At 58.4% G+C, this 27304-nt stretch overlaps 1 protein-coding gene and 1 long non-coding RNA gene across 4 annotated transcripts in view; one reads left to right on the top strand and one right to left on the bottom strand.

Annotated features, from left to right (window-relative positions):
- Window positions 470-26693, top strand: PLXNB1 (plexin B1). Its single transcript, XM_021070624.1, is given in 39 exon segments — window positions 470-596; window positions 4483-4535; window positions 5055-6167; window positions 6896-7078; window positions 7393-7521; window positions 7646-7746; window positions 8031-8163; window positions 8427-8583; window positions 8868-8976; window positions 9053-9161; window positions 9554-9925; window positions 9928-10233; window positions 10436-10558; window positions 10750-10872; window positions 11120-11213; window positions 11307-11479; window positions 11625-11776; window positions 13657-13762; window positions 14194-14330; window positions 14628-14804; window positions 15014-15185; window positions 15399-15641; window positions 16233-16409; window positions 16491-16639; window positions 17563-17663; window positions 17759-17976; window positions 18114-18292; window positions 18452-18518; window positions 18722-18868; window positions 20041-20209; window positions 20511-20614; window positions 20689-20773; window positions 21015-21187; window positions 21346-21506; window positions 21590-21737; window positions 23639-23703; window positions 23836-23911; window positions 24629-24703; window positions 25942-26693. Coding segments are annotated over 37 exon segments (6405 nt in total). The 5' UTR covers window positions 470-596; window positions 4483-4535; window positions 5055-5060; the 3' UTR covers window positions 26047-26693.
- The window catches only part of LOC102162605, a 65496-nt gene continuing 59928 nt past the window's right edge, over window positions 21737-27304 (bottom strand). The window contains exons 5-6 of one of the 3 annotated variants that reach the window (XR_002337947.1): window positions 25860-26017; window positions 22133-22384 (exon numbers count right to left, since the gene is read on the bottom strand). This is a non-coding gene — a long non-coding RNA (uncharacterized LOC102162605). Of the gene's footprint in view, window positions 26018-27304 lie in introns of all 3 variants that reach the window. The other 2 variants (XR_002337946.1, XR_002337950.1) reach the window with 2 other exon arrangements.

Raw genomic sequence — 27304 nt, 5'->3', positions numbered from 1 at the left:
CCGGAGGGCTCCCGATTTCGGTTCCAGTGCCCCTCTCAGGTGAGGCCCGGCGGGAGCGGAGCCGGGCGGGGCGTGGCTGGCCGCCCTCTGGGCTCTGCTCCTCACCCTCCTCCCACCGCCCTCCACGTTGCCCTGGCTACCGTCGCGGTGCAGCCAGCCACCCCCTAACCCCCGCGACGGAGGGGGTCGAGTCCTCCGCCCTGGGCAAGTGCGAAGACTGATGGACTGGAATGCGGGGTCCCGGGCCGCTTGCGACCGCGCGCCCCGCTCTCCTGGCTGCTTCCGGCCTGGCTTGGGCGGCGGGCGGGGGGAGGGCGGCCGGGCGGGCGAAGGGGGGGAAGGAGCGGAGCCGGGCCCGGCCGACGCGGCTTTGTCTCCTTTGTTCCCGGCCGTGGCAGAGCCGCAGCGGGAGGGGCGGGCGGCGGGCGCAGTTTTCTGCCCCTCGGTCTCCGGGTAACAGCTGCGGCTTCGCCAGACCCACCTCCGGGGGGCGGGCGAGGGGGGGCCGCAGACGCTACCCTGCGCAGATCCCTAGTCGGGAGTGGCCGGCGCCCGCCTCGGCGTGGCGTGCTCGTTCCGCTGGGCCTGGCCGGGTGGTGAGTGTGGGGCCCCAGGGCCGGGGTGGTGGGGCTGGGGCGAGGCAGCGCGCCCTTGGGATAGAAGGACCTTGGTTGGGCCTCCATGCTGCTGGCCCCGGGCAGCCCAGGTGAGTGGTGGGCGCTTCGGTCCTGAGAGTTGGGACCACACTTCTCTGTGCGAAGGGAAACTCTGGCGGCTCCGCCTGTAACGCGATTGGGAGACAGAGGAGGTGGAGCTGCTCCTCCGCGCCCCCTCCTCGCTGCCGCCGCCGCTGCCTCAGCTAGGGACCGGCCGGCCTCTTCCCCGCCCTCCCAGGACCACTGGTGGGGTCCTTGCCCCGGCTGGGGAGGAGGGAGGAGGGTCAGGGAAGAGTCGATGGGAAGGTCGAGGCTTCCCCCCTGTAGTAACAGCCCTTCCAGGCTGTGCTGGGCGGGACTGACAAAAGGCAGACTGTGCTTTCCCCTGCCACGCACCCCCAGGGGGCGTCCCCCCTCCCCCACCCTAGACGCAGGTGATGGGTGATTGATCACTCGAGTCCTCACTGGTGCCCGGTAAATGGTGGACAAACCCCGCTCCCCCCACTTCAACACAGACAACAGGGCAAGCGCTGCACTCCTGTGCTGTCAATGAGTAACTTTTAGATGGACCCTGGGAATGGAGTGGGAGGGCAGAAGGGAAAGGCCAGTGTCCTAGACTCCCTGCCACTGGGTAAATGAGAGCTGGGCTGTGAACCCTCTCTCTCTGTGTGAAGGGCAGTCTAAACCCCTTCAGTTGGTGAGGACAGCCCCGGCAGAGCCAAGAGAGGTGCTTGCTCTTTGCAGATGAAGTGAGGCAGCCTTGAGGCGTGCTGAAGCCTTCCAGAGGAAGTTGGGCCCAGAAGAACCAGGCTTTGGCTATAACTCTAGCTGCGACTTGAGATCTGGAGAGTGGGCAAGTGATCCTAGCTATGCAAGTAGGGAACTTGAGGCCTGACTTCCAAACCAGCCTTTTCAGTCTGCTCTGGCCTGGTCCTTATTAAATGTGGGGCTGACACCTTGTCCTTTGAGAAGCCAGGTGGCTTGGAGAGGGTTGCGGGCCCCATATCTCCCCTCCTGGCTGGGTTTTCTTGGCTTCCTTTCAAAATGCAAGGAGTACCTGTTCTTTGCGAACGTCTGTCCTGATTACTCAGGCCTCTGAATCAAAAGTCACATTCTCTGGAGTTCCCGTTGTGGCTCAGTGGTTAACAAACCCAGTTAGTATCCATGAAGACGCAGGTTCAATCCCTAGCCTTGCTCAGTGGGCTGAGGATCTGGCATTGTTGTGAGCTGTGGTGTAGGTCACAGACGAGGCTCAGATCCCTAGTTGCTGTGGCTGTGGCTGATTTGACCCCTATCCTGGGAACCTCCATATGCTACGGGTGTGACCCTAAAAAGACAAAAAAAAAAAAAGTAAAAAAGTCACTTTCTCTGCCTTCAAGGAGCTTGAAGTCCAGAGTGGGAGCATGGATCAGGGAAAAGAGTGGCCTCGGTTGGTGTACTCATGCCAGGCACATGCCATATCACATTTAATGGTCAGAGAAAGTCCTCTAGATGGGAAATCTGAGGCTCAGAGAGCCCAAGGCAGAGCTGCAGTACATACCGGGGTGGTGGCTGGGGGTGTCCATCCCACAGACCACACACAGTGGGCTCCTCGGGCTTCTTTGGAAGGTGCTATTTGAGCACTAAAGTTACTGGGACAGAGAGGGAGTGGACATGGAGGAGTGTGAAACAGCCTGCAGTTCAGGCTGGCAGGAACGAAGAGCATGTGTGGGGGAGCCCGTGGATTGGAGAGCTTGACCTTTATCCTTCAGGTCCTGGGTGCCCCAAAGACTCTTGGGGGAAGGATGTACCCTGCCTGATTCTGCTTGAAGTTCCCTGAGGTGGGCGGGGTAGACTGGAGGGGCTGGGGGCTCCTCTATGGCTGGTGGCAGAAACTGAGTGAAATTCGTGTGGCCAATAAGGAGGAGAAAATGTGTCTGCCTTTTGTTTTCCTCCTCCTCCCATCCATGGTATGTGGGGAAGGGCTAGGGTTGCTAGGTCTTGTTGCAGTGATTGATTGAAAAAGCTTGACACTTTTCCCAGAGTAGGTCGGCCTCCAGCCTCCTATGTGGCCTGGTCAGGAGCTGTCCTGATCCTGCCCATCCTCTTCCTGTGGGCCACTAGACCAGCTGTGATTTTTACATTCTGGGGAGTGTCTTGGTTGCTGCCCCTTGAAGGCTGGAGAACTTTGGCATGAAGTAGGCGCTGAGCAAATGTTTGTAAGTGAATGAAGGGGCAGAACCTCTGCCCAAGGCCCACCCCTAGGCAGGCAGTGGTTGGAGGGACTGAGCAATAGCTGAGTGTGGGAAGCGGCCTCTGCTCATCCTCAGGCAGACCCTGTCTTCCTGGAGGAAGAAACTTTCTCCCCCCATCCCTTGGAAACAAGGTGGGGGGCTCCTGGGAAGCCTGGCCTTGCCACAGTCCTAGGCTTCTCGCTGGGTTCACGACTCTCTCTGTTGCCCCCCTCCCCCTACCCCCTTGGTGGCAAACAGAGGCTGCCTTGTTCCTACTCCCATAGAGCTGCCCTGTTCTCTGCACACTAAAAATGGAAACCCCCAAGCTATTTTGGGAGCAGTGCCCAGCCAGGCTGTGGCCGCAGCTCCCCTGCTCCCCCTAGGCTGCTGGACCCTCCTCCAAGCCTGCTTACACTGGGGCAGCCTCAGGAGCACCCTGCCGGGGACCTTGGCTGGAAGGAGCCCTCCTAGACCCTGGGAAGCTCTCAGGACACTGCCCACGCAGACAGGCAGCTGGGTGGCGGGAGGGGGCTGGGCCATGTGGCCTGGGTACAGGCAAATAGGGGAAGTGTCTCACCGCCTGGGATGCATAGCCTATCCCCAGTGCTTAACCAACTTTGGTGCTTCTGGCTAAGACCATCCAGGTCTGGGAAAGGTGGTGTCATGGTTTCCTAGTCTCACCAGGCTTCAGGTGGGGCCTGCAAGGAAGGGGTCTGTGAGGAGAGCAGGCACCCAAGTTCTGGGAGGGTCCTGGGATGGAGGGCACATCTAGTTTGGTGACTTCCTCTATGACAATCACCCCCACCCCCCTCCTGAGCCCTGCTCTGACCTGCAGGAAAAGAAGTAGAAAGAGATGGCTTGGCCTTCACAGCCCTGTAGGTCTTAGGGCTCAAACCAGGGAAGTGTGTGTGTCTATATTTGTGGGGCTTGAATATGGGTGCTGGTGCGTATGACTTGGGTAGGTGGGTGTGACATTCCTGTGTGTAGGGAGGTTGTCTCTGTGGATGTGTCTTTGTGTAGGTGTCTAAGTGCAGGTGGTGTGTCTGTGTGGGGTGTATGTCTGTATCTGGGTATGTGTGTTGTGTATACAGGTTATATGTATGTGCATGCGCCCATGTGTTTGTGTGTGGTTGTGTGTGTGCAGGGTGGGTGGTATGTATGCTTCTTGGTGTGCAGGAGCATGTGTCTGTATGCCGGTGGTGGTTTGGGCTAGGTTATCCCCGGCCAGGACTATGTGGAGGGTGTGTACCTGGGCATCTTGATAGGGCAGTGTTAGGGCAGAGGGTGAGAATGGGAGAGTGCTAAGAAGAGGGGACTGCAGGGGGACAGGACCAAGGTGGGGGCCTGGCTGCGCCCTGGCAGCCACGGGGCTCCTTCGTAGCTGCCCTTTCCCAGGCCCCAAGGGTGCCTGGTTCTGCTGCCCTCCCCCTCCCTGTGGGCTCTGAGGAGGCGTCCCTTGTGGAATGTGTTTGGTGGCTGAGGGCCAGGCTGGGCCCGGCTCCACCAGCAGACTGGGCAGCAGGGAGGGGTACCTTTGTGCTGCCTCCACGGTTGGGAGCCCACATGGCTGCAGCCCAACCCCCAGCTTCATGCTCTGCTTTTTCCCTGGCTAGGTGACTTTCACGCAGGTCATGCTGTTGTGTCCTGATCCAGCCGGCCCTGCCAGGTGAGCCCAACCTCACACCTAGGTGTCTGGGAGCAATGTGACTTCCACCTCTGCTCAGGGCCCTCCAAGGTGGGGTCTAGCCTTTCAGGCCCTGTCCCTGGCATGCTTAACCCCCCTCAACGCCCGCCTCTTCTCTCTGGCCCTTTGGTTCTATGGTTATTACCCTTCTGGATTCCTAGCCTGAAAAGCCCTTCTTCTAATTCTTGCCCTACTCTAACTTGTGGGTGGCCCATGGGACCTCACCCTCCCTTCTGCCCAGGAAGCTGACATCCAGGCAGAGGGGCCCTCTCCCTCCTTGGGCTTCTGGGCCCCTTTTCCCCATCCCCTGACCTCCTGCCACTTCTAGGCCCTGGTCCCTAGAGATAGGATGTTTCCCATGTCGCTGCCCCTTAGCCCCTTACCCTCAGACCATGTGTGGTGACAGGTAAGAGGAGCATCCTTGGCAGTCCTATCCCTCACCAGTGGTCCCACGGTGCTCAGATGGCCACTTGAGCCCCACTTGAACTCTTTCCCTGCCAGGTGACCATGCCTGCCCTGGGCCCAGCTCTTCTCCAGGCACTCTGGGCCGGGTGGGTCCTCACCCTCCAGCCCCCTCCACCGGCGGCTTTCACTCCCAATGGTACATATCTGCAGCATTTGGCTCAGGATCCCACCTCAGGCACCCTCTACCTAGGGGCCACCAACTTCCTGTTCCAGCTGAGCCCTGAACTGCAGCTGGAGGCCACTGTGTCCACTGGCCCTGTGCTAGACAGCAGGGACTGTCTGCCACCCGTGATGCCTGATGAGTGCCCCCAGGCCCAGCCCACCAACAACCTGAACCAGCTGCTCCTGGTGAGCCCGGGGGCCCTGGTGGTGTGCGGCAGTGTGCACCAGGGCATCTGTGAACAGCGGCGCCTGGGGCAACTTGGACAGCTGCTGCTGCGGCCAGAGCGGCCTGGGGACACCCAGTATGTGGCCGCAAATGACCCTGCTGTCAGCACGGTGGGACTGGTGGCCGAGGGCTTGGCTGGGGAGCCCCTCTTGTTTGTGGGGCGTGGCTACACCAGCAGGGGTGTAGGGGGTGGCATCCCTCCCATCACGACCCGGGCCTTATGGCCACTGGACCCCCAGGCCGCCTTCTCTTACGAGGAGACAGCCAAGCTGGCTGTGGGCCGCCTCTCCGAGTACAGCCACCACTTCGTGAGCGCCTTTGCACATGGAGCCAGCGCCTACTTCCTGTTCCTTCGGCGGGACCTGCAGGCTCAGTCTCGAGCCTTCCGTGCCTATGTGTCCCGTGTGTGCCTCCGGGACCAGCACTACTACTCCTATGTGGAGTTGCCTCTGGCCTGTCAGGGGGGCCGCTACGGGCTGATCCAGGCTGCAGCGGTGGCCACATCCTCGGAGGTAGCCCGGGGGGAAGTGCTCTTTGCAGCCTTCTCCTCGGCTGCTCCCCCTACTGTGGGCCGGCCTCCATCAGCAGCTTCCGGGCCATCTGGAGCCTCTGCCCTCTGTGCCTTCCCCCTGGATGAGGTGGACCGCCTTGCTAATCGCACTCGAGATGCCTGCTACACTCGGGAGGGCCGTGCTGAGGATGGGGCCGAGGTGGCCTACATCGAGTATGATGTCAATTCTGACTGTGCACAGCTGCCTGTGGTGAGTCCCAGCAGCGCCCCAGCCCTTCCCCACCTCTGAGGCCACTGGCCAGGCATTTACTGCCAGGCTGAACAGGTCAACGGGTGTTAAATGATTCCTTTGTGTCTAGGCGATGGAGGGGTACCTTACTGTAAGAGTGGCATTCAAGAGGACAGAGAGCCAGCTGTGCAGGGGTGGGCTTGGATTGGGCACTAAAGGGATGGCATTCGTGTAGGTGGACTGAGAGGGCATTTGAGGTTTTAGGGTGTGGGGAGGGATGGAATCTATTGTTTTAGGTTCTTGAGCGAGAGTCAGGGGAAGTTGAGACTTGTTTGGCTCTAGCCTCAGGATGGATTAAAAAGGGAAGAAGCTGCAGACAGAGGGGACCGAGTCAGTGTGAGGTGGGAGGGACCCAGGTGAGTGGTCCCAGAGATGAGAATGCAAGCTGGAAGAGGCTTTGGAAGTGTGGTCTAGGAAGAGACTGAGCACATGAACTAGAGGAAGCAGCTCCCAAGCCAGGGGTAGGAAAAAGTGGGGCCCCAGACATGGATCAGTGTAGGGGGACAGAGCCACTGCTGCAGACTGTCCAAGGCACCTGGAGGTAAGCCACTTGGGGAGAGCTAAGCCTGTGGCTATGGGGGAGCCCAGAGCTGGCAGAGAGGCTGGATAAGGGGGTGGCATTGTTCAGGGAGGGTGGCCCGGGGCACGTTATCCAGGGAGGCCTTACTTGTGCTTCTTTCCGCCTGTAGGACACTCTGGATGCTTATCCCTGTGGTTCAGACCACACGCCCAGCCCCATGGCCAGCCGTGTCCCCCTGGAAGCCACCCCAGTTCTGGAGTGGCCAGGGGTTCAACTAACAGCCGTGGCGGTCACCATGGAAGATGGACACACCATTGCTTTCTTGGGTGACAGTCAGGGGCAGCTGCATAGGGTAAGTCCACGGGAGGTACTGGCCCCTGCCCCAGGATCTGGAGGGTACAAGCTGCTGGGGACCCAGCCCAGGCAAAGTTATGCCTGGGGCCCCTGGGGCTGCAGTGTGGAATCTGAGATGTGTCCCCAGCCTCAGGCTGGGAGAGATGACTGCCCCTTTCTGGGGCTAGGTGGTGGTTGCCTGTTGCACTCCTACTCCCACCACAGGACCGGGTGGTGTGATCTGTACTACCTAGAAGGGAATTCTACCTGTAAATTATTTGAAGGCGAGAGGGAGGGACCTTGGGCCTCAGACCGTGTGGTCTCTGATCTCAGGTCTACTTGGGCCTGGGGAGTGATGGCCACCCATACTCCACACAGAGCATCCAGCAGGGGTCTGCAGTGAGCAGAGACCTCATCTTTGATGGGGCCTTTGAGCACCTGTATGTCATGACCCAGAACACAGTGAGTGCCAGGGGCCAGCCAGGGCATGGCTGCTGGGAGGGTCCTTGGGTGGGGCCGGGGACCCATGTATGAGGGAGCCCCTGGTGCTTAGATGGCTGGCCTCAAGTTCTCTTTGCTGCCGTAGCTTCTCAAGGTTCCCGTGGCCTCCTGTGCTCAGCACCTGGACTGTGCGTCTTGTCTGGCTCACAGGGACCCATACTGTGGGTGGTGTGTGCTCCTCGGCAGGTCAGTGCTCCATCAACACCAACGCCTTCCCCCACCTCATTCTGTCAATGCTCCTACACAGTGGCCCTGTCCAGGGTTCCTGGTCCTTGGCCCTTGACTCTCAACCCCTCACCCTAGATGCTCCAATCCCCTACCCTCACCCAGTCCTCCACTCTGACTTGCCAGGCATGTTGTGGCCCACTTCAGGGTCCTCCCCAGGTCTCCAGGATTATAGGAGTCTCTGCCCCAGGAATTCACGGTGTCCCCATGAGGGTCACCGGTGGACCCTGGTCATTCTTGCTCAGGTGCAGTCGCCATTCTGAATGCTCACGGGGCCAGGGCCCAGAGCGGTGGCTGTGGAGCTTCCAGCCTGAGCTAGACTGTCTGCGAGTGGCAGCTTTGAGTCCTGCTAACATCAGCCGTGAGGAAAGGAGGGAGGTGAAGAGTGGAGCGGGTGGGGCCCTGGTTGGGAGGGCTCTGGTGATGGGTTTAGACCTTGGATTTAGGTGTCAGATACACCAAATACTACATAGTTTTGTCCAAGTCATTTCTCTTGGGGATCTGCTTTCTCTCTGTCTTACTGACCTAGGCTAGAGGGTGTTTGTGAAGGCTTGGGAGCTGGCCTCTGGTGCCTGCCTACGTCAGGAGCCCTGATCTGCTGCCCATTGGCTCCAGCAGCTTGTCCTGGCCTCTCTCGGCAGGTTTTCTTGTCGGTACCTGACCTGCCACCCCTGTGGCCCGGGGAGTCTTATTCTTGCCGCTTTGGGGAATACCAGAGTCCTGCCCTGCTGACCAGTTCTGGTGTGATGTGCCCTTCCCCAGACCCTAGTGAAGCCCCAGAGCTGCCGAGAGGAGCCGGTGGGTGAGAGGAGCCAGCCTGGGGCCTGGGAGCCCCACCTTCCTCCCATCTTGCTCCATGGGGTGTGACTGGGGTGAGGTGTGAATCCAGGCAAGGGGCCCTGAAGCAGTGCCTTTCTCTGAGTCCCCCGTCTAGTACCCATGTTCCACCTTGTGGACTGAGTTCCTGACCCTGGGCTCCTCTTCCTGGTCCAGTTGCTAAGCCCACCCTGTGTGGTCTTGGGACGTCAGCTTGGGGTCCTGGTGCCCTTCCCTGCTCTTCAGCCCGGCCCCTCCCTCTGCAGACCATGTCTCTATGAGTGTGGAGCTCAGGTTCGGCGACGTGGTGATTGCTAAGGCTTCCCTTTCCTTCTATGACTGTTTGGCTGTCACTGCACTCTACCCGTCTGCACAGTGAGTTCCTCACCCCAAGCCCCAGGCCCTGGGCTGCCCTCTGGTGACCCCTACCCCATGGCTGTGCTCTGTGCAGGTGCCAGGCCTGTGTGAGCAGCCACTGGGGGTGTAACTGGTGCGTCTGGCAGCACCTGTGCACACACAAGGCTTCGTGTGACGCCGGGCCCATGGTGGTCAGCCGACAGGTGAGCTTGACACCCGGCCAGGCCCTGGGCGGTTTTGGGGTCCTTGTTCTGAGGGTTTCTCTGATGGCCTGGGGTCTGTGTGTCTGCCTGCCCTGGGTGCTGTGCCATGATCCCCCAAGCTGCTGTGTGTGACCAACTCGATGGAGAATGGCTGCCAACATCCCTCCTGTTTGTACTGAGAGGCAGGGGAGTTCTGGGCCTCATGCCCCATCTTGGCATAGACACCCCTGGAGCCTGTCTTCCCCCTTCCCCTTTGGAAAATTAATGGGCTGTTTTTGTTTCTCTTTTCCTTGGTCTCCTTTCCTCTTAACACACCCTTTGCCTGCCTGCCGCCTGCTCCCGTGCCTGCCTGCTGAGTGGCCCTTCCTGTCTTTCTCTGCCTCCCCCTTCAGAGCCCGCTTCTCTCCCCAGCCCCTCCTGCAAGAGATGCACCCACCCCCTTCCCACCCACAACCCCCAAGGCCATGGTCAGCCCTGCTCCTGATACCCTTCCCGTGGACACTCCTGCCACAGGCGCAGCCTCGGAGGTCCCCCCTGGGGCCCAGCCCTCCCTGCTCAGCCCCTGGGGGCCGTGGGCGGGTGCTGGCTCCATGCCTGCCTCAGCCTCCACAGAGTCACCTCTCCACGAGGACCCTCCTGATCCCAGGCCCCACAACAGACCTGGAGCCACTGTCCCTGCCCCCACGGCCTTCGGACCCATGGCCACGCCTGAGGACCTCTTGGCCTCCCACCCATCGCCCACAGATGCAGCAGCGCTGCCCCCGCCCCTGCAGAGGCTAGCCCCGAGGCCCTCCCCTCTGCGGTACCCCAGGACCAGCCCCCCGGCACTGCTCCCGCCACCACTTTCCCAGGGGCCGCTGGCTCCACGAAGCCTGCTCTGGACTGGCTCATGAGAGAAGGCGGCGAGCTGCCCGAGGCGGACGAGTGGACGGGGGGTGACACACCCGCCTTCTCCACTTCCACCCTCCTCTCAGGTGATGGAGACTCGGCTGAGCACGAGGGTCCTCCCGCTCCCCTCATCCTCCTGTCCAGCCTCGACTACCAGTACGACACCCCCGGGCTCTGGGAGCTGGTGAGGCCCAGCCCAGGAAGGAGGCCTCAGGGAAGGGGATTGGGGCAGGCACAGCCCCTTGCCCACCTTGCGATTCTGCAGGGGAGAAGTGGAGGGAAGGGCAGGGTTCGCCACCTCACGCTGGCTTGGCCGGGGTTCTGCCTGGGCGTGAACTGAGGCGGCTGGTGGGCTCCATAGCCTGCCTTGTGCTTGGTGCCTGCAGGAAGAGGTGACTGGGGGGGCAGGCTCCTGCCCTTGTGTGGAGAGCGTGCAGGGCTCCGTGCTGATACCAGTCCACGTGCAGCGAGAAGTGCGGCTCTTGGGCAGGAACCTGCGCCTCTTCCAGGTGAGGGTGTCCTGTTTGCAGATGTTGCCATGACTTCCTCGGCTGTAGGCAAACTATACACAAGCCCCAGGGGGTGGGAGGGGCATGGCCTTGAGTGTCAGCCACAAGGCAGGGACTGTCCTGGGGGCCGTGCAGGGCTGACCAGGGTTGGCTCCTGAAGCTGCCCCCGCAGCTGTGTCCTCTGCCCCCAGGACAGCCCAGGAGACCACGAGTGTGTGATGGAGCTGGAGGGCCGTGAGGTGGTGGTTGAGGCCCGGATCGAGTGTGAGCTGCCTCCAGATACCCGGTGCCACGTCACATGCCAGCAGCACGAGGTGCAGATCAAGAGTCCTGGGTGGGCAGAGGTACCCTGGCCACGGGCTCTCTACCAACCTCACCTGGCTGTGCCACACTCATCCCAGCCACACTCTGACCACGTGATCCAAGGGAGTCCTGAACCCCATCTCTGACCTCTGACTTCATGTTCCCATGAGTCATTTTGGTCCTTTCTCTGACCACCCCCTCCCCAGGCCTGATGCCTCCCCTAATGCTGGGATCTGATCCCCACTCTCATTTCTCCAGTTCAGCTATGAGGCTCTGCAGCCAGAGCTCCATGTGGGGCTGTTTTTGCGTCGGGCCGGCCGCCTGCGTGTGGACAGTGTGGATGGACTGCACGGTGAGCGACCTGGGGCTACTGGAGCGACCTGGGACTGGGTGGCAACAGGGCTCTTCCAGGCCTGCCTCTCACGTTCACCTCTGCCACCCCCAGTGGTGCTCTATGACTGTTCCGTGGGACATGAGGACTGTAGCCGCTGCCAAACTGCCAGGCCCCAGTATGGTTGTGTGTGGTGCAAGGGGGAGCGCCCACAGTGCGTGGCCCAGGAGGCCTGTGGCGAGGCTGAGGCTGTGGTCACCCAGTGCCCGGCACCCCTCATCCACTCGGTATGTTGAAATGCTGGTGCGTTCCTTCCAGGGGATGGGGGTGCTGTGGGTCCAGGGGGCGGAAAGGTGGGAGGCTGGAGCTGTCTCTCCAGACTGCCAGTGGTCAACAGGTGGGTGGAGGTGAGCAGTGCTTGTCCTGAAACAGGTGGAGCCACTGACTGGGCCTATAGATGGAGGCACCCGTGTTACCATCAGGGGCTCCAACCTTGGCCAACATGTGCAGGATGTGCAGGACACGGTCAGGGTGGCTGGAGTGCCCTGTGCTGTGGATGTTCAGGAGTACAAGGTGTCCAGCAGGTGAGTGGGCTGGACCAACAGGATCAGGGGGTCTCCCGTGGGCTCTGTGGTTGTCTTCCCTGCTCAGGGCCACCCACCCACTGCTCACCTTCCCTCACCTGTCCTTTCCTTGGTTCTGGCCACAGTGCCTCAGGGCTGGGGTTGCCATCAAGGCCTTGGAACACCTACCCTGGCTTTGTGCATAGACCTACAGGTGCCTGGCCTGGGGCCCAGGCACTGCCTGGAGTTGACAGGCAGCTTTGCTTCCTGGCTTTGCCTAGGGGTGGTCACCTGGCTTTCTGAGGGACCACGGACACAGCAGTGGCAGTGGGCCCTCAGATCCAAGACAGCAGTGCTCGGGCCTGATCTTCCCACCTGCTGACCCTTCTTCCCCAAGCACTGCCCTGGCCCGGCTCCTCGGGAGGGTAGACTTGTGACACACCTGCTGGCTTCCAGGCCCCTCTGTCCAGTCCCTACAACCCCTGCTGCCTTCCGAGGGTTCATGGCTTACAGAGGTTCTGAATCATGGTACCCTGGCTGGCAGTTGCAGGGTCCCAAAGGTGCACACACAGAACATGGCCAAGGAGACAGCTAAGAGCAGCAGGTCCCAAACCCACCAAATATCAGGGTTACCTGGAGCAGATCTAAACCCTCCTAGAGCAGATCTTTAGACCACCTCCCCCACTTCCTGCAGAGGTCTTGATCTGTGGGCCTGCGTTGGGACCCCCTTCTTGTCTTGTCTTGTCTTTTTTTTTTGGCTGCACTCATAGCATGCATAAATTCTCAAGCCAGGAATTGAACCCGAGCCACTGCAGTGACAATTCCAAATCTTTAACTATTAGACTACCAGGGAACTCCTTTGTGGTTGCGGGGTGTGCTTATTTTTAACAAGACTTTGCTAGAGCATGTCGTTTCCTTCTGTGTAATGACAGAACTTCAGGTGGTTGTCTAAACTGTTAATGATTCTTGAACCACAAGACTAAAGTAATTTATAAACCTATTTATACAGTGGTTAAAATACCTGCTGGTGGAGTTCTCATCGTGGCTCAGTGGAAACGAATCTGACTAGTATCCATGAGGACGCAGATTCAATCCCTGGCCTCGCTCAGTGGGTTAAGGATCCGGCACTGCCATGAGCTGTGGTGTAGGTCGCAGACGCGGCTCGGATCCCGTGTTGCTGTGGCTGTGGTGTAGGCCGGTGGCTACAGCTCTGATTCGACCCCTAGCCTGGGAACCTCCATATGCCGTGGGTACAGCCCTAAAAAGACAAAAGACAAAAAAAAACACATGCTGGCCAAAGCCTCTCCTGGGTAGTTCACACATCGAGTGTTCTGTTTTCTGGGGGTGTTGGCAGCGACCATGACAGTGGCACAGAGTCAAGCCGCTGCAGGCTTCACATTCTGGAAATTAATTTGCTCCAAGCTTCTGTTTCCTGACTGAGAACCAGCATTTCTTCGATTGCTCACTTTCCTTTCACTTCTATCCCCAGACCTAACAAGAGACTTTGGAGAAATTTATTTATGAGGAAATTCAAGTTTCCACCACCTTGTAACTGTTTTGTGCCCATGGTGATGGCAGCCAGTTAGGCCCACTCATTAGCTTGGCAACTCACTCCTACTACCAGCCTTACAGGGCTTCTTTGTAAATTTGTGCTCTATAGAGAGAGAAATTTCTCTGTGTCTGGGGGTTCTAGGGTTGGACTTGAATGATTAAGCCATGAATATTTCCTCTCAGTTGCCAAAGCCTCCTGTGAGCCATGAGGAATTTCCTCCAAAGCAAGAGATCTCTGTCAGTCTTGGGAGCGGGGAGACCACTTGATGTGTTGGGGCAGGGAGGGGGCGGCTGGGTCCGTCAGGGGTCCTCAATGCGGCCCAGCACCGCAGCTTGCCCTGTGCCCACAGCCTTGTATGTATCACTGAGGCCAGTGAGGAGGAGGTGGCAGGTGTGGTGACGGTGGAGGTGCCAGGAAGAGGACGAGGCGTCTCAGAGCACGACTTTGCCTACCAGGTACCTGATTGCTCAGTGCCCCCCAGCTGCCGATAGGCCACCCCAGCTCTTCTGGTTTGCCTTCCTGGGGCTCCTCACCCTAAGGCTTTCTTTCTTTCTGTCTTTTTTTTTTTTTTTTTTTTTTTAGAGAGGCCACACCTGTGACATATGGAAGTTTCCAGGCTAGGGGTCAAATAGGAGCTACAACTGCTGGCCTACACCACAGCCACAGCAACACTGGATCCGAGCCACATCTGCGACCTATGCCACAGCTTGTGGCAACAATGGATCCTTAATCCACTGAGCGAGGCCAGGGATCGAACCTGCATCCTCATGGATACTGGTTGGGTTCTTAACCTGCTGAGCTACAATGGGAAGGCCATCTTGTCTGCCTCTGGCCCTGCCTCCCTCTTTCTGGCCTGCTGCCTCTTTCTCCCTACCCCTTCCCACAGGACCCGAAGGTGCATTCCATCTTCCCAGCCCGAGGCCCCAGAGCCGGGGGCACCAGCCTAACCATACACGGCTCCAAGCTCCTGACTGGGCGGCTAGAGGACATCCGAGTGGTAGTTGGAGACCAGCCTTGTCACATGTGAGTCATGGCTGCTTCCTCAGTCTGCAGAAATCCATGTGCTCCTGGGAGAAATGGAGGGGTGGGACGTGGGCGAGAGGGCCAGGTCTGCTCCATCAGAAAGCGGCCAGACTTTCTGGAAGCTGGGGCTGTCGTAGGACTGCCGCCTCCAGGGTCACCCGTGGAGACTACAGTCAGCATTAACGGGCAGTGAGCTGAGGCCCAAATGGGCCCTGCATCCTTGAGTCACCCCTTGCCCCTTCCTGTGTCCCTCCGGCCCAGCCTGGCCTGCCTGCCACTCCTCCTTCCCTTCCCTAGGCTGCTGGAGCAGCAGGTGGAGCAGCTTCGGTGTGAGACCAGCCCACAACCCGCGCCTGCAACACTCCCCGTGACTGTGTGGTTTGGGGCCACCAAGCGGAGGCTTCAACACAGCCAGTTTGAGTACACATCAGACCCCAATGTCACCTCTGCTGGCCCCACCAAGAGCTTCCTCAGGTGCTGGGCTGAGGGCATGGCTGCATGGCATGGGAGGGAGGTCTTTGAAGCTCCTGTACGTGGGCGTTTGTAAGGCTGTCTATGGGGGCCTTGGACTTCTATGCTGCTGGTGGGAGAGGGGGCCATGTGGCTTTGGGCTGGGACTGAACTAACATCGGGGACTGGGCTGGTTCACATAAGCCATGCATGGCTCATGGGCTTTGTTTCAGTGGAGGACGTGAGATTTGGGTCCGTGGCCAGAATTTGGATGTGGTACAGACACCAAGAATCCGAGTGACTGTGGCCCCCAGACTACCGCAGCCGGGCCAGGGGCTTGGGCGGAGGCACCGTGTGATCCCGGAGACAGCGTGCTCCCCCGGAGCCTCCTGTGGCGGCCTTCACGTAGGACCCCATGGGCATTCCCTGCCTGTACCAGGCTAGCCATTCCCCACCTCGGCCCTCACCCGCCACCCTGCCCCTCACGCCCGCCCTGTCCCTCATCCTGTGGACAGCCATGGGTGGCAGGTACCAAAAGAGACTATGTCCTCATCTTTGCTGGACCCCTTCCTACGTGCCCTCAGCTGACCCTCCCTGTTGTCCCTCTCTCCGCCCTAGTTCGAGGAGCCATGCCATGTGAACTCCTCCCAGCTTATCACATGCCGCACACCGGCCCTCCCAGGCCTGCCCGAGGACCCCTGGGTCCGTGTGGAATTTATCCTTGACAACCTGGTCTTTGACTTTGCAACACTGAACCCCACACCCTTCTCCTACGAGGCCGACCCCATTCTGCAGCCTCTCAACCCTGAGGAACCCAGCACACCATTCCGGCACAAGCCTGGGAGTGTGCTCTCTGTGGAGGTACTACTACTGGGACATGGCAGGGCCCTAAGACCTTCACTTTGCCGGACTGTACTGCTCTGTGTGGCAGAGGGGGCTTGACAGCAGAGCAAGGGCCAGTGATGGACATGGCGAATGCTGAGGGGGCTGGTGGGAGGGTGCCTAGCTTGACATACCTGGCCATGACTCGAGTCCAGTGATCAGGGTCCTGACACTCCGTGGCTGGGGTCTGAATAACATATGTAAATGGCTTGGTACACATACAGTGCCTGGGTGGCGTGGTACACGGTAGGTGTCTGAGCTGATGCCCATTTGGCAGACTGTCTCATGCGGACACATACTTGGCGTGTGTTCTGACACGTGAAGTGGGTGGACGGGCACTCTGAAAGGCCGGAGATAGACAACCCATCATCACCCACCTGGTGGGCCAGGAGACATGGCAGGGGCTCTTCTTTGTTAGGTCACTGGGCAGGATTTGAGCAGTGCTCAGCTCTGCTCCTGGGGGTGTGTGTCAGGACCCTCCTTCCCATATTTGGGGAGCCAGGATCTGAGTGACCACCAGTTCATCCCCCTAGGGAAGAGTTCTGAGTGATCAGTGATTCCATGTTCCAGGGGGAGAATCTGGACCTGGCAATGTCTAAGGAGGAGGTGGTGGCCATGATAGGGGATGGGCCCTGCGTAGTGAAGACGTTGACCCGGCACCACTTGTACTGTGAGCCCCCCTTGGAACAGCCCCTGCCCCGGCACCATGCCCTCCGGGAGGCACCTGATGCTTTGCCTGAGTTCACGGTCAGTGGGCCGGCCCTGGGCTGGGGCTGGTCTTGGGCATATGCTTGCTAAACCCTTGCTCACAGGTGGCTCCCCATGCAGGTGCAGATGGGGAACCTCCGCTTCTCCCTGGGCTATGTGCAGTATGATGGCGAGAGCCCCGTGGCCTTTCCCATGGCAGCCCAGGTGGGCTTGGGGGTGGGCACCTCTCTTCTGGCTCTGGGTGTCATCATCATTGTCCTCATATACAGGTGGGTGTAGCCAGGTGTGGTTGGGTTGGGGCAGGCAGCAGTGCATGGCTGGATTGGGAAGGGGCAGGCTAGGCCATAGGTCAGCAAACACTTCCTATAGGCATTCCCTGGTAACCTAGAGGTTAAGAATCTGATAGTGTCACTGCTGTGGCTTGGGCCACTTTTGTGGCATGGGTTTGATTCTTGGCCTGGGAATTTCTGCATGCTGTGGGCACAGCCAATAAAACACTTCCTTTTAGGGACCAGAGAGTGGTTTTTTTTTTTTTTTTTTTTTTTTTTTTTTTAATGATTAGGGTTTTTTTTTGTCTTCTTCTAGAGCGACACCTGCAGCATATGGAGGTTCCCAGGCTAGGGGTCTAATTGGAGCTGTAGCTGCCGGCCTACGCCAGGGCCACAGCAATGCGGGATCCAAGCCGCGTCTGCGACCTACACCACAGCTCATGGCAACGCTGGATCCTTAACCCACTGAGGAGTGAGGCCAGGGATCAAACCTGCAACCTCATGGTTCCTAGTCAGATTCGTTAACCACTGAGCCACGATGGGAACTCCAGAGAGTGACTGTTTTAGGCTCTGCAAGCCAGGCAGTTTCAGTGGCAGTGGCTCAGCTCTGCCACTGTAGCCCAGCAGCAGCAGCACGGACAGTATACAAACAAGTGACAATTGCTGTGTCCCAACAAATCTTTATTTACAGAAATAGACAAGGGGCTGGATTTGGCCCTGTTGCAGTTTGCTGATCCCCAGGCTAAGCTGGGCTAGGCAGGTCATAGGTGGGTGTAACTTCCTGGGATGGGACAGGCTAAATTATTTTGTCTAGGCCTTGGCTTGGCTGGGCATGGTGGGTTAGACTATGCTAGCCTAGTACGACCCCAGCAAGGGCTTTGGCCTCTTCCGGCCCTCCCCATCCCGATGTTGGTGCTGAGCAGGAGGAAGAGCAAGCAGGCCCTGAGGGACTATAAGAAGGTGCAGATCCAGCTGGAGAATCTGGAGAGCAGCGTGCGGGACCGCTGCAAGAAGGAGTTCACAGGTGAGGCTGCAGAGATCCTGCACTCCAGGGCTCAGCCCAAGCCTGCTGTTGTCACATGGGATCCATGCCCAAACCTGTCCTCCTCTGCTCGACAGACCTTATGACCGAGATGACTGATCTTACCAGTGACCTTCTGGGCAGCGGCATCCCATTCCTTGACTACAAGGTGTATGCTGAGAGGGTCTTCTTCCCTGGGCATCAAGAGTCGCCCTTGCACCGGGACCTGGGTGTGCCTGAGAGCAGGCGACCCACTGTGGAACAAGGGCTGGGGCAGCTCTCCAACCTGCTCAACAGCAAGCTCTTCCTCACCAAGGTGTTGGCCTCATCCCCCATCTGGACCCTCCCAGGGTTGGGGAGGGGGCCCCCTTACCATCCAGCCCTGTCCCTACTCAATCTCTGCATTTCTGAATCTGCCATCCCTGCCCACCTGTCCCCTCTCTCTGGCACCAGTTCATCCACACCCTGGAAAGCCAGCGCACCTTCTCGGCTCGGGACCGAGCCTATGTGGCATCTCTGCTTACGGTGGCGCTGCATGGGAAGCTTGAGTACTTCACCGACATCCTGCGCACCCTGCTCAGTGACCTGGTGGCCCAGTATGTGGCCAAGAACCCCAAGCTAATGCTGCGCAGGTCTGTGTGCCTTTCGGATGCAAGTGGGGCTGGGAAGCCCAGGGTGGCTGGAGCCAGGAGCTGAGTTGGACTGGGACCTGGGGGTCTGCAGAATAGACGACCCTGTGTCCCACCTGCTGATTCTGCCCCCGACCCCCACTCCCTTTCCTGACATCCCAGGACAGAGACTGTGGTGGAGAAGCTGCTCACCAACTGGATGTCCATCTGCCTCTACACTTTCGTGAGGGTAAGGGAGGCAGAGGTGGATGAGGCTCCCTTCAGGGAGTCAGGATGCCAACCACGTAGCCTCCTGTACTTGCCCAGCCTGTGCACCCCTGCCCAGCATGTCCTCAGTCACCTCAAACCTTCTGCATCCTGCCCTCTTCCTCAGTCCCTCCATCTCATGCTTGTCACCTACCTTGAGAGCACTAACTGCCTGTCACTCCCTAGGACTCAGTAGGGGAACCTCTGTACATGCTTTTCCGTGGAATTAAGCATCAAGTGGACAAGGGGCCGGTGGACAGCGTGACTGGAAAAGCCAAATATACCCTGAATGACAACCGCTTGCTCCGAGAGGATGTGGAGTACCGTCCCCTGGTGAGGGGGAGAGTGTTTGTGTGCCTGTGCACGTGTGCTGGTGGGTGAGTCTCCCACAAGGGTGAGGAGGGTGATCGTGTGTGATGATGTGCGTGTCTGCATCTGGTGAGTCAGCCTGACCTCTGGCTGTCTGCAGGAGAGAGGCTTGAGGACCAGACCTTGAAGATAGGGCCTCAGAGGGTCCCCAGGTTTGGGATGGGATTGGGAGGCCACACCCAGGGGTCTGGGCAGCAGCCAGCCCTGCCCAGGGCCAGCTGCAGTCCTTGCTGAGTCAGGGCCTGAGTGTTTGCTTGACGTTGGTCTCTGGGTCCTGCCAGGGGCACAGTTGTGCTCACCAAGCTGGGAGTCCCCCTGGCGGACCTGCCCATCATTTATTTTCCTCTGGGTTTGCTTTCCCCGTAGTGGCCCAGATGGAATTCCATTGGGAAAATCTCATTTAGGCTCCATCAAAACTGGCAGGCAGGGACTCCACTTCTTTTCTTTGTCTTTTTAGGGCCGTGCCTGCGGCATGTGGAGGTTCCCAGGCTAGGGGTCCAATTGGAGCTGTAGCCGATGACCTATGCCAGAGCCACAGCAACACAGGATCCGAACTACATCTGTGATCTACACCACAGCTAATGGCCACGCCAGATCTTTAACCCACTGAGCAAGGCCAGGGATCGAACCCAAAACCTCATGGTTCCTAGTCATATTGGTTTCCGCTGTGCCACAATGGGAACTCCACCACTTCTTTTTTATCATTAGTATTTTTTTATTTCCACTGTTATGTTTTTTTATTTTTATTTTTTTTCATTATAGTTGATTTGCAGTGTTCTGTTGATTTCTGCTGTACAGCAAAGTGCACTTATATGGGCTTCCTCATGTGTCTCAGCTTGACCAGCTGAGCCAGGAGCCTGGGGATCAGAGTTCAGAGGGACTTATGCTTGCCCATTTCTTCTGCCATTCACGTCACAGACACTTACTAGTGCACTGTGCTGGGTGCTGGGGCCACAGAGTGGATAGAGCCACTGTCCCTGGGGAGGCAAGCAACTGAAGAGACAAGAATGAGGCACTGTGTGGTGTGTAGAGGTTAGAGACAGTTCCTTGCTCAAGGGTTGTCCCTGTCCTCGGTCTTGTGTCTTGGTCATCCCACCTGTAGGGTGAGCCCTGACTGCTCCCTGTGTCCTGCATAGACCTTGAACGTGATGTTGGCCATGGGCCCTGGAGCAGGAGAAGCCCAGGGTGTGCCTGTGAAGGTTCTGGACTGTGACACTATCTCTCAGGCCAAGGAGAAGATGCTGGACCAGCTTTATAAAGGAGTACCTCTTGCCCAGAGGCCAGACCCTCGCACCCTAGATGTTGGTGAGGGCAGAAAAGAATAGTAGCTTGGGGATCCCCGGAACTAGGCTGGCCCTAAATCAATTCTGAGGGGTCAGCTTATCACCTGGGGCAGGTGGGAGATTGAGAGTGGGGGCGGGGCAGAAGTGGGGTCTGGAACACTTCAATGGGGATGACCTGCCACCTGTGAGAGGTCCCTGTTTCTGATCTTTGGAGAAGTTGGGTGCAGCTACCCTTGATGGACAGGCCTGTGGGAGAGGGATGAGGTTCCACTGCAGGAAGGATGTTCTGAAAGCCCTGGACCAAGCCCACCTTGTCCTTGCAGAATGGAGATCTGGGGTGGCCGGGCATCTCATTCTTTCAGATGAGGACGTGACTTCTGAGGTCCAGGGTCTGTGGAGGCGCTTGAACACCCTGCAGCATTACAAGGTGGGAGGAGTGGGAGCTGGGGGAGGACTATGGTCGGGTGGGCTGGTGGAGGGGTCACCAGCTGTGGTCAGCAGGTCCCAGACGGAGCAACTGTGGCCCTCGTCCCCTGCCTCACCAAGCATGCTCTCCGGGAAAGCCAGGATTATGTCCCTGGAGAGAGTGAGTACCTACCCCAACTCCCCCCCACCCCCCATCATCACAACCTTCTCCCCTTGCTTTGCCCAGTTTCCAGTAATGAGGGAAGGTCCTCTGGACCTCAGGGTGGGCTTCTGTCTACTTCCCTTCTACCCAGAGGAACCCTCAAATAGGTGCCCCCACTCGCAGCAGTTGGCCAGACCCAGGGGGGCCTAGGGTGAGGGGCACCTGATGAGGGGTGACAAGCTGTAAGGTCTTGACATAGGGACCCCAATGCTGGAGGATGTGGACGAGGGGGGCATCCGGCCCTGGCACCTTGTGAAGCCAAGCGATGAGCCGGAGCCTCCCAGGCCTCGGAGAGGCAGCCTTCGGGGCGGGGAGCGGGAGCGAGCCAAGGCCATCCCTGAGATCTACCTGACTCGCCTGCTGTCTATGAAGGTGGGACAGGGAGGACAGGTCGAAGCTGGGGGCAGGGACGGGACAGGCAGTGGGATTAGGGGTGGTGGGGCTCACACAGGCCTGGTGTCATGAGGCATCTGAGGCTGGGCTGAGGCCCCCTTGCTGACCACACTTCCTGGGCCTCCCCTCCTCCATAGGGAACCCTGCAGAAGTTTGTGGATGACCTGTTCCAGGTGATTCTCAGCACCAGCCGCCCTGTGCCACTCGCTATCAAGTACTTTTTCGACCTGCTGGATGAGCAGGCCCAGCAGCACGGCATCTCTGACCAGGACACCGTCCATATCTGGAAAACCAACAGGTGGGGTGGTGGACAGGCCCAGTATGTGCGGAGTCTCCTCTGCTGCCAGCATACTCATCAACCGCTACCTGCCTTACTCACAGCTTGCCCCTGAGGTTTTGGATCAATATAATCAAAAATCCGCAGTTTGTGTTCGACGTGCAGACATCTGATAACATGGATGCAGTGCTCCTGGTCATTGCACAGACCTTCATGGATGCCTGCACCCTGGCTGACCACAAGCTGGGCCGGGTGAGTGGGTCAGGGTGGACAGTGCGACCAAGGGTGGATAGTGCTGTGCAAACACAGATTCCAGGCTTTCTGGGGATGTCAAGGAGGATATGGGAGGCCTTTGACTGCAAGCCCCAGGCCAGGCTTTGTCCCTGGGCTCCCTAGGAGGTGACTGTGTCTCATCCTTTGAGGATGAGCAAGAGCAGGCGGCATGGGTGCTGATTCACAGGTTTAAGAACAAGTGCAGCCTGTTGGGGCTGGGCTCACCGCAAGGATGATAGGAGCCACTGAAGGCCTGAGCACAGGGGTTGGGTGGTCAGGCCTGAGAGTCAGGTGGAACCTCCCGGCAATCATGTGTGGATGGGGGCTGGAGTCCAGAGAGGAAGCTGTGCTTTCCTTGGAACGAGTGGTGTCCAGATACAAGCTCGCACCAGAGGGTACAGGGCAGGCAGAAGTTGTGGGTTGGATCTGGTGGAGGGGGAAAAGAGAGGGGTTAGCTAAGACCCCTGGGCCTCTGAGCTGTGGTGAGCTCAGACTTGGAGGAGGTAAACCGAAGGTGTTGGTGGGGCCAAGAGGTGATGTCCAGGTGGAGACAAAGATTCTGTATTCACACAGCAGCTCCAGGCCACCTGGGGGATTTGACTCCCAAAGACAGTGGAGGCGTCCGCCTGCAAGTGTAAAAGAGGGGAGGCGAGGTCAGGGAGGACCGGGTGTGGAGGGATGTGCTGACACAGGGGTGGAACGCAGAGAAGTCGTCGGGGCAGCCTGGTAGTACAGAGGGTAGGGGCATGTAGTCAGGTGGTCAGAACCCAGAGAGACCTATGACAGATCTGGGTCACTGCTGTGACTGCTCAGGCACCCAGCAGGTGGGGCCTTCATGGCTCCACCTGTCTGTGAACAGACTCTGCTTAGCCCGCTCCCCTGGGCTGCCATTGCCTGGGACCTCTTGAGAGATCTGAGTCTAGACCTCAATGACGAAACAAGATAGAAAGGTCCATTCTGTAGTGCTATCTTTTGGGAGACATTTTTGTTCTGTGTGTGCTTATCACTCTGCCTACAATGAGCTGAGAACCGCAGGGCCACTCAAGAGACCCAGGGGTCACGTCCGGGGTGTGTCCTCTGTGGTGGCTGTGTCCCTTTGCCTGATCTTCACACACCTCCCCTTCCCAGCAGTCCTCGGAGCTCAGGAATAGTGCAAACTGTGATGCCAAGGGCCTCCATGGAGAGTTGGTGAGAAGCTGGTCTCTTGCCTTGGGCCCAGCACTGGTGCCCCTGCTCACAAGGGGTGGTGCGACCTTGCCTCACTTGCCCAACAGCTATAGGATGAGGCAGTAGCTCCAGGCAATGGAATTGTGCTGCCCAGAGCCCACAGCCGGTAGAGCACAGCTGGGACTGGAGCCCAGTTTGGTGGTAGAGGACGTGTCTGGCTGTGTCAGATTGTGGGCTCTGGTCAGCGAGACCTGCTTCAAATCTCAGTGCAGCAATGCCAGAGTGAGGGAGTCTGTGGCAATTTAATTAGATTTCAGGATTAGTTTCCTGATTTTTAAAATGATTACGTGGGAAGCAAACAGCATGTGGCAAAGCAGTATTAAGGCTCCACATAGGACTTCAACCTCCTTGGCCTGTGTGCCAGTTCCCTGCTGGGTCCAGGCAGAGGCACATTGAGTTGATAGATGACCTTGGAGTGAGATGGGAAGAAGCTTGGGGTGATGACAGCAGAGACTGGATGTTGGTGGAGGGGTAGGAGGGCAGGAGGTCCTAGCAGGAGGGCTGGGGTGGCCAACCATTCTGGTTGCCTGCCCTGAGATTTAGGACTTGTAGTTTTAAAACTGAAACAGTCTTGAGAGAATTGGAACAGATGGTCACCCTAACAGGGGCTGTCATCCTTCTTTCCCTTGCACTATTTGCCTGCTGGCACCTAGGACTCCCCCATCAACAAACTTCTGTATGCTCGGGATATTCCCCGTTACAAACGGATGGTGGAAAGGTATGAGGGGAAGGGCTTGGGTCTGGTGGCTAATGGCTGGACAGATTGGTGGGTGTTGACAGCTGAGGCCCATGGGTGGGCCTGGAGTGGGGTTGACTGCCCAGCAGCTACTGGACCCATGATCTCTGGCAGGTATTATGCAGACATCCGACAGACCATCCCCGCCAGTGATCAAGAGATGAACTCCATCCTGGCCGAGCTGTCCAGGGTATGGCCCTCCTCCTGCCTCTTGAGTTGACACAGACCTCCTGCCACCAGGGTCCCGCCTGCCCCCTCACACCATCCCCCTCACATAGCCAATTTGCAGGGAAGCCCTTGGGGCATAAGTGGAGTGTTGCCACTGCCTCTGTAAAAGACCAGGGCTCTAGGCTCTCATCAGAGAGCAGCAGGGGTCTTGTCCTGGCTGCCTCCCAACCTGACTCAGCCAGGTGCTTGGATGTCTCCAGCCCTTTGAGGGTTTGTAGAGACAGTTCCAAGGCAGTGAGGTGGCAGGGATTCTGTCCCTGGCCTGCCTGGGTGTGACCTCAGGAAAGACTGAAAGAGATCAGAGCAGAACTATGCCGGATCTGAGCTTGTGAGCGGCTTTTATGCTGCTTGGCTCTGCCATCGCCTGGGATGACAGAGGGTCCCAGCTGGGACCTGAGAGGGAGAGAGGCAGGGCCCAGTGGAGACCTCAGGCCCTGGTGAAACTGCAGACTGGGGATTATCCTGCAAGGGGGACCTTTGGCCCTATCCTGTCCCCAGCTGAGCACGCCTGGCCTGGGATTCTGTGTCTGTAGAGGGGCTGTGCTTCCCACCATAGGGCCCCATTCCTTCCTCCACCTCCCAGGTCCCTCCAACCCCCTCCCTTTCTCTGTGGTCTTGGACTTCCTGTGGTGGCTGGCAGCACCCCTCTCTCTCACCTCTGGTTTCTCCTCCTCCCTAGAACTACTCTGGAGACCTGGGGACGAGAGTGGCCTTGCATGAGCTCTACAAGTATATCAACAAATACTATGACCAGGTGGGCAGAACCCGGGGTGATGTGAGAAAGTGTCTGGGTCTGTGGAGTGTGGAGACTTTGGGTCTTCGGGCACAGAGTGGGAGGTGGGGGGCAGGGCCCCTTGGCTTGAAAAGTCCCTGTTCTTCAGCTGCTTCCTGCTATTAACTGGGCTCTTGTGTGCACCGCCCTCCCTGTCCGGCTCCTCAGGGCTCCCAGGTGTGGTGTCGGGTGGTGGTGGGTAGCTGGGGATTTACCGGGGCCCGGAGATGGTATGTAGGATGTGCTGGGAGGCACATGCAGTGGCCACCTCTGCCCCAACCCTGTGCTTACTCAGACCCTACCTGAGTCTGCATGTGGCAGTGTGCTGTGCAGGCCACCTCTGTGGGTGCGGGCCCAGCTGGGCTGCATGGGCTGCCAGAGAGGAGAACCCAGGAAAGGGGTGGGGTGGGTGAGGGCACAGCAGAGCCAGCGAGGGGCTTTCTGGGAGATTTCCTGGACTGGGCCTCAGGATCAGAGTGTCCACCCATCAATCCACTGAGTGCCTGTTGGAATTGGCTACCCAGACATTTGCATCGCCCAGGAATGTGGCCATTGCTGCTCTAAGATGAGGGGTCTGCCTCTTGGCCCAGGCCTGGAGTTGGGACAGGCATTTAACAAAGGAGTGATGCCCATGTGTGAAGCCCAAGTGCCAGACCTTTGCTCTGAGCAGCGTAGGTCCTGATGTGAGGGAGGTGTGGCTAGTGACATACCAGTCCCCTTGTGGAGTTTGGTCAGTACTGCCTCCCCTTCAGTGAGTCCCATGAGGCAGGGATCACACCTGTCTTCACTGACAGGTCCTCGCTCCTTGCCCAGCACCTGGCTTGTAGGAATTCAGGAATTGCTTGTCTGGTGGGCGGTGGAGCCAGGACGGGTGGAGCAGGGCTTCTAGGAGGTTCATGGGAAGAGGGCCAACATGGTGGGTGAGGCTGGTGTCCAAAGTGATTTTACCAGGGGAGGTGATAGTTGTTACCGTGAGTGCTAGGTTCGTGAGTAAACTACTTAATTCCCCACCACACTGATCCTTAAAACCCCACAGCAACTCTGCGGTCATAATCGCCTCCCACCTATGTGGCCCTGAGGAATAAGATAAGGTGGCTCATGGGGTTTCCTGGGCTCCTTCCCATAACTGCTGTGGCACCTGAGGAGGCCTCTTGATGTCTGCGGCAAAGGCAGGTAGGAGCCTGATGGTCTCCCCTCTTGAGCTGGTCTCTGTGTTTCAGATCATCACTGCCCTGGAGGAGGATGGCACTGCCCAGAAGATGCAGCTGGGCTATCGGCTCCAGCAGATCGCAGCAGCTGTGGAAAACAAAGTCACGGATCTCTAGGGACTCAGAGAGCCCTCGCCTGCTGTTGCCTCAGCCCTGCCTGGGCAGCCCCGGAACTGTGAGGGAGAGACCACCTTCTTAGATGCCTGTAGTGCCTGACCAGCAGAGTTAGTGGATGGTGGCTCCCAGTCTCCTGGTGGCTCTGGCCTGGGCCTTGCTGGACTCACCTTGCAGGCCTGGGGCCTTAAGGCTAATGGGTTGGTTGCCCAGCCTGCTCCCTGGGCCCAGTGACCCTGTCTGTGGGCTATTCTCTGTGTGACATCAGTCTGCAGGGAGCTGGGGACTGCGGGCTTGCAGAAAGAGGCTGGAAAGGGCCTCCAGCCCTGGGGAGACTGTGCTGTTCCTGAACACGGGCCTCTATCCCAGTGGGATGCAGACAGGAAGGAGGAGAGCCCCCATTTCCTGTCCTGCCCTCCTTCTCATCATCCCTGACCTCAGCCGCTCTGGCCTTGCTGCTGTCATGTTCTTAGGTCTGAGAGATGAATGCCTTTCCTGGGCCACTGCACACTGACCCCTCAGCAGGGCAGGCTGCCTCAGGGCCACCCAGCCTCTGAGGTAGCCAGTGGTGAGGGGGTCTGTGGCAGGGAGGGCCTTGGGGAGAGTGGTGGTCCCACTGATCCACCTCTTCATTAAAGGATAACACATTATCTGGCGTCTGAGATGTGGGGTCGGCCTGGCCCTCCCTTAGTCGGAGGATGGCAGCTGTACCTGGCAGGCACCAGGGGGAGGTGGGATCTGTCCCCTCTGGGAGGGCTCATGGCCTCCACAGAATGCTGCAGGCCAGGGGGTTGGCTGAGCTCTCCATGGCTCCTGGTTAGGGCTTGCTGGAGTGGAAGCTGCTATGAAGGAAGTGAGAACCTCATCCAGGATGGGGTTTGGGGGCCTGCAACCCAAGGTGGAGGGATCTGCGGTCTCTTCAAGCAGGCCTGCCTTATCTGCAATTTGAGTGTTTAATTTTTATTTTTTTTGTCTTTTTTGCCTTTTCCCAGGGCTGCTTCCCGTGGCATATGGAGGTTTCCAGGCTAGGGGTCCGACTGGAGTTGTAGCCGCCGGCCTATGCCAGGGGCCACAGCAACGTGGGATCTGAGCCATGTCTGCGACCTACACCACAGCTCATGGCAACGCCAGATCCTTAATCCACTGAGTGAGGCCAGGGATCAAACCCGCAACCTCATGGTTCCTAGATGGAGTCATTAACCACTGTGCCACGATGGGAACTCTGAGTGTTTAAACTCCGTTCATGTTGCATTTGTTCTGA

This window comes from Sus scrofa, chromosome 13 (genome assembly GCF_000003025.6).
Source record: "Sus scrofa isolate TJ Tabasco breed Duroc chromosome 13, Sscrofa11.1, whole genome shotgun sequence".
Lineage (NCBI taxonomy): Eukaryota > Metazoa > Chordata > Mammalia > Artiodactyla > Suidae > Sus > Sus scrofa.
The sequence above is the reverse complement of the archived record's forward strand: the minus strand, read 5'-3'. Positions and strand labels throughout refer to the sequence as shown.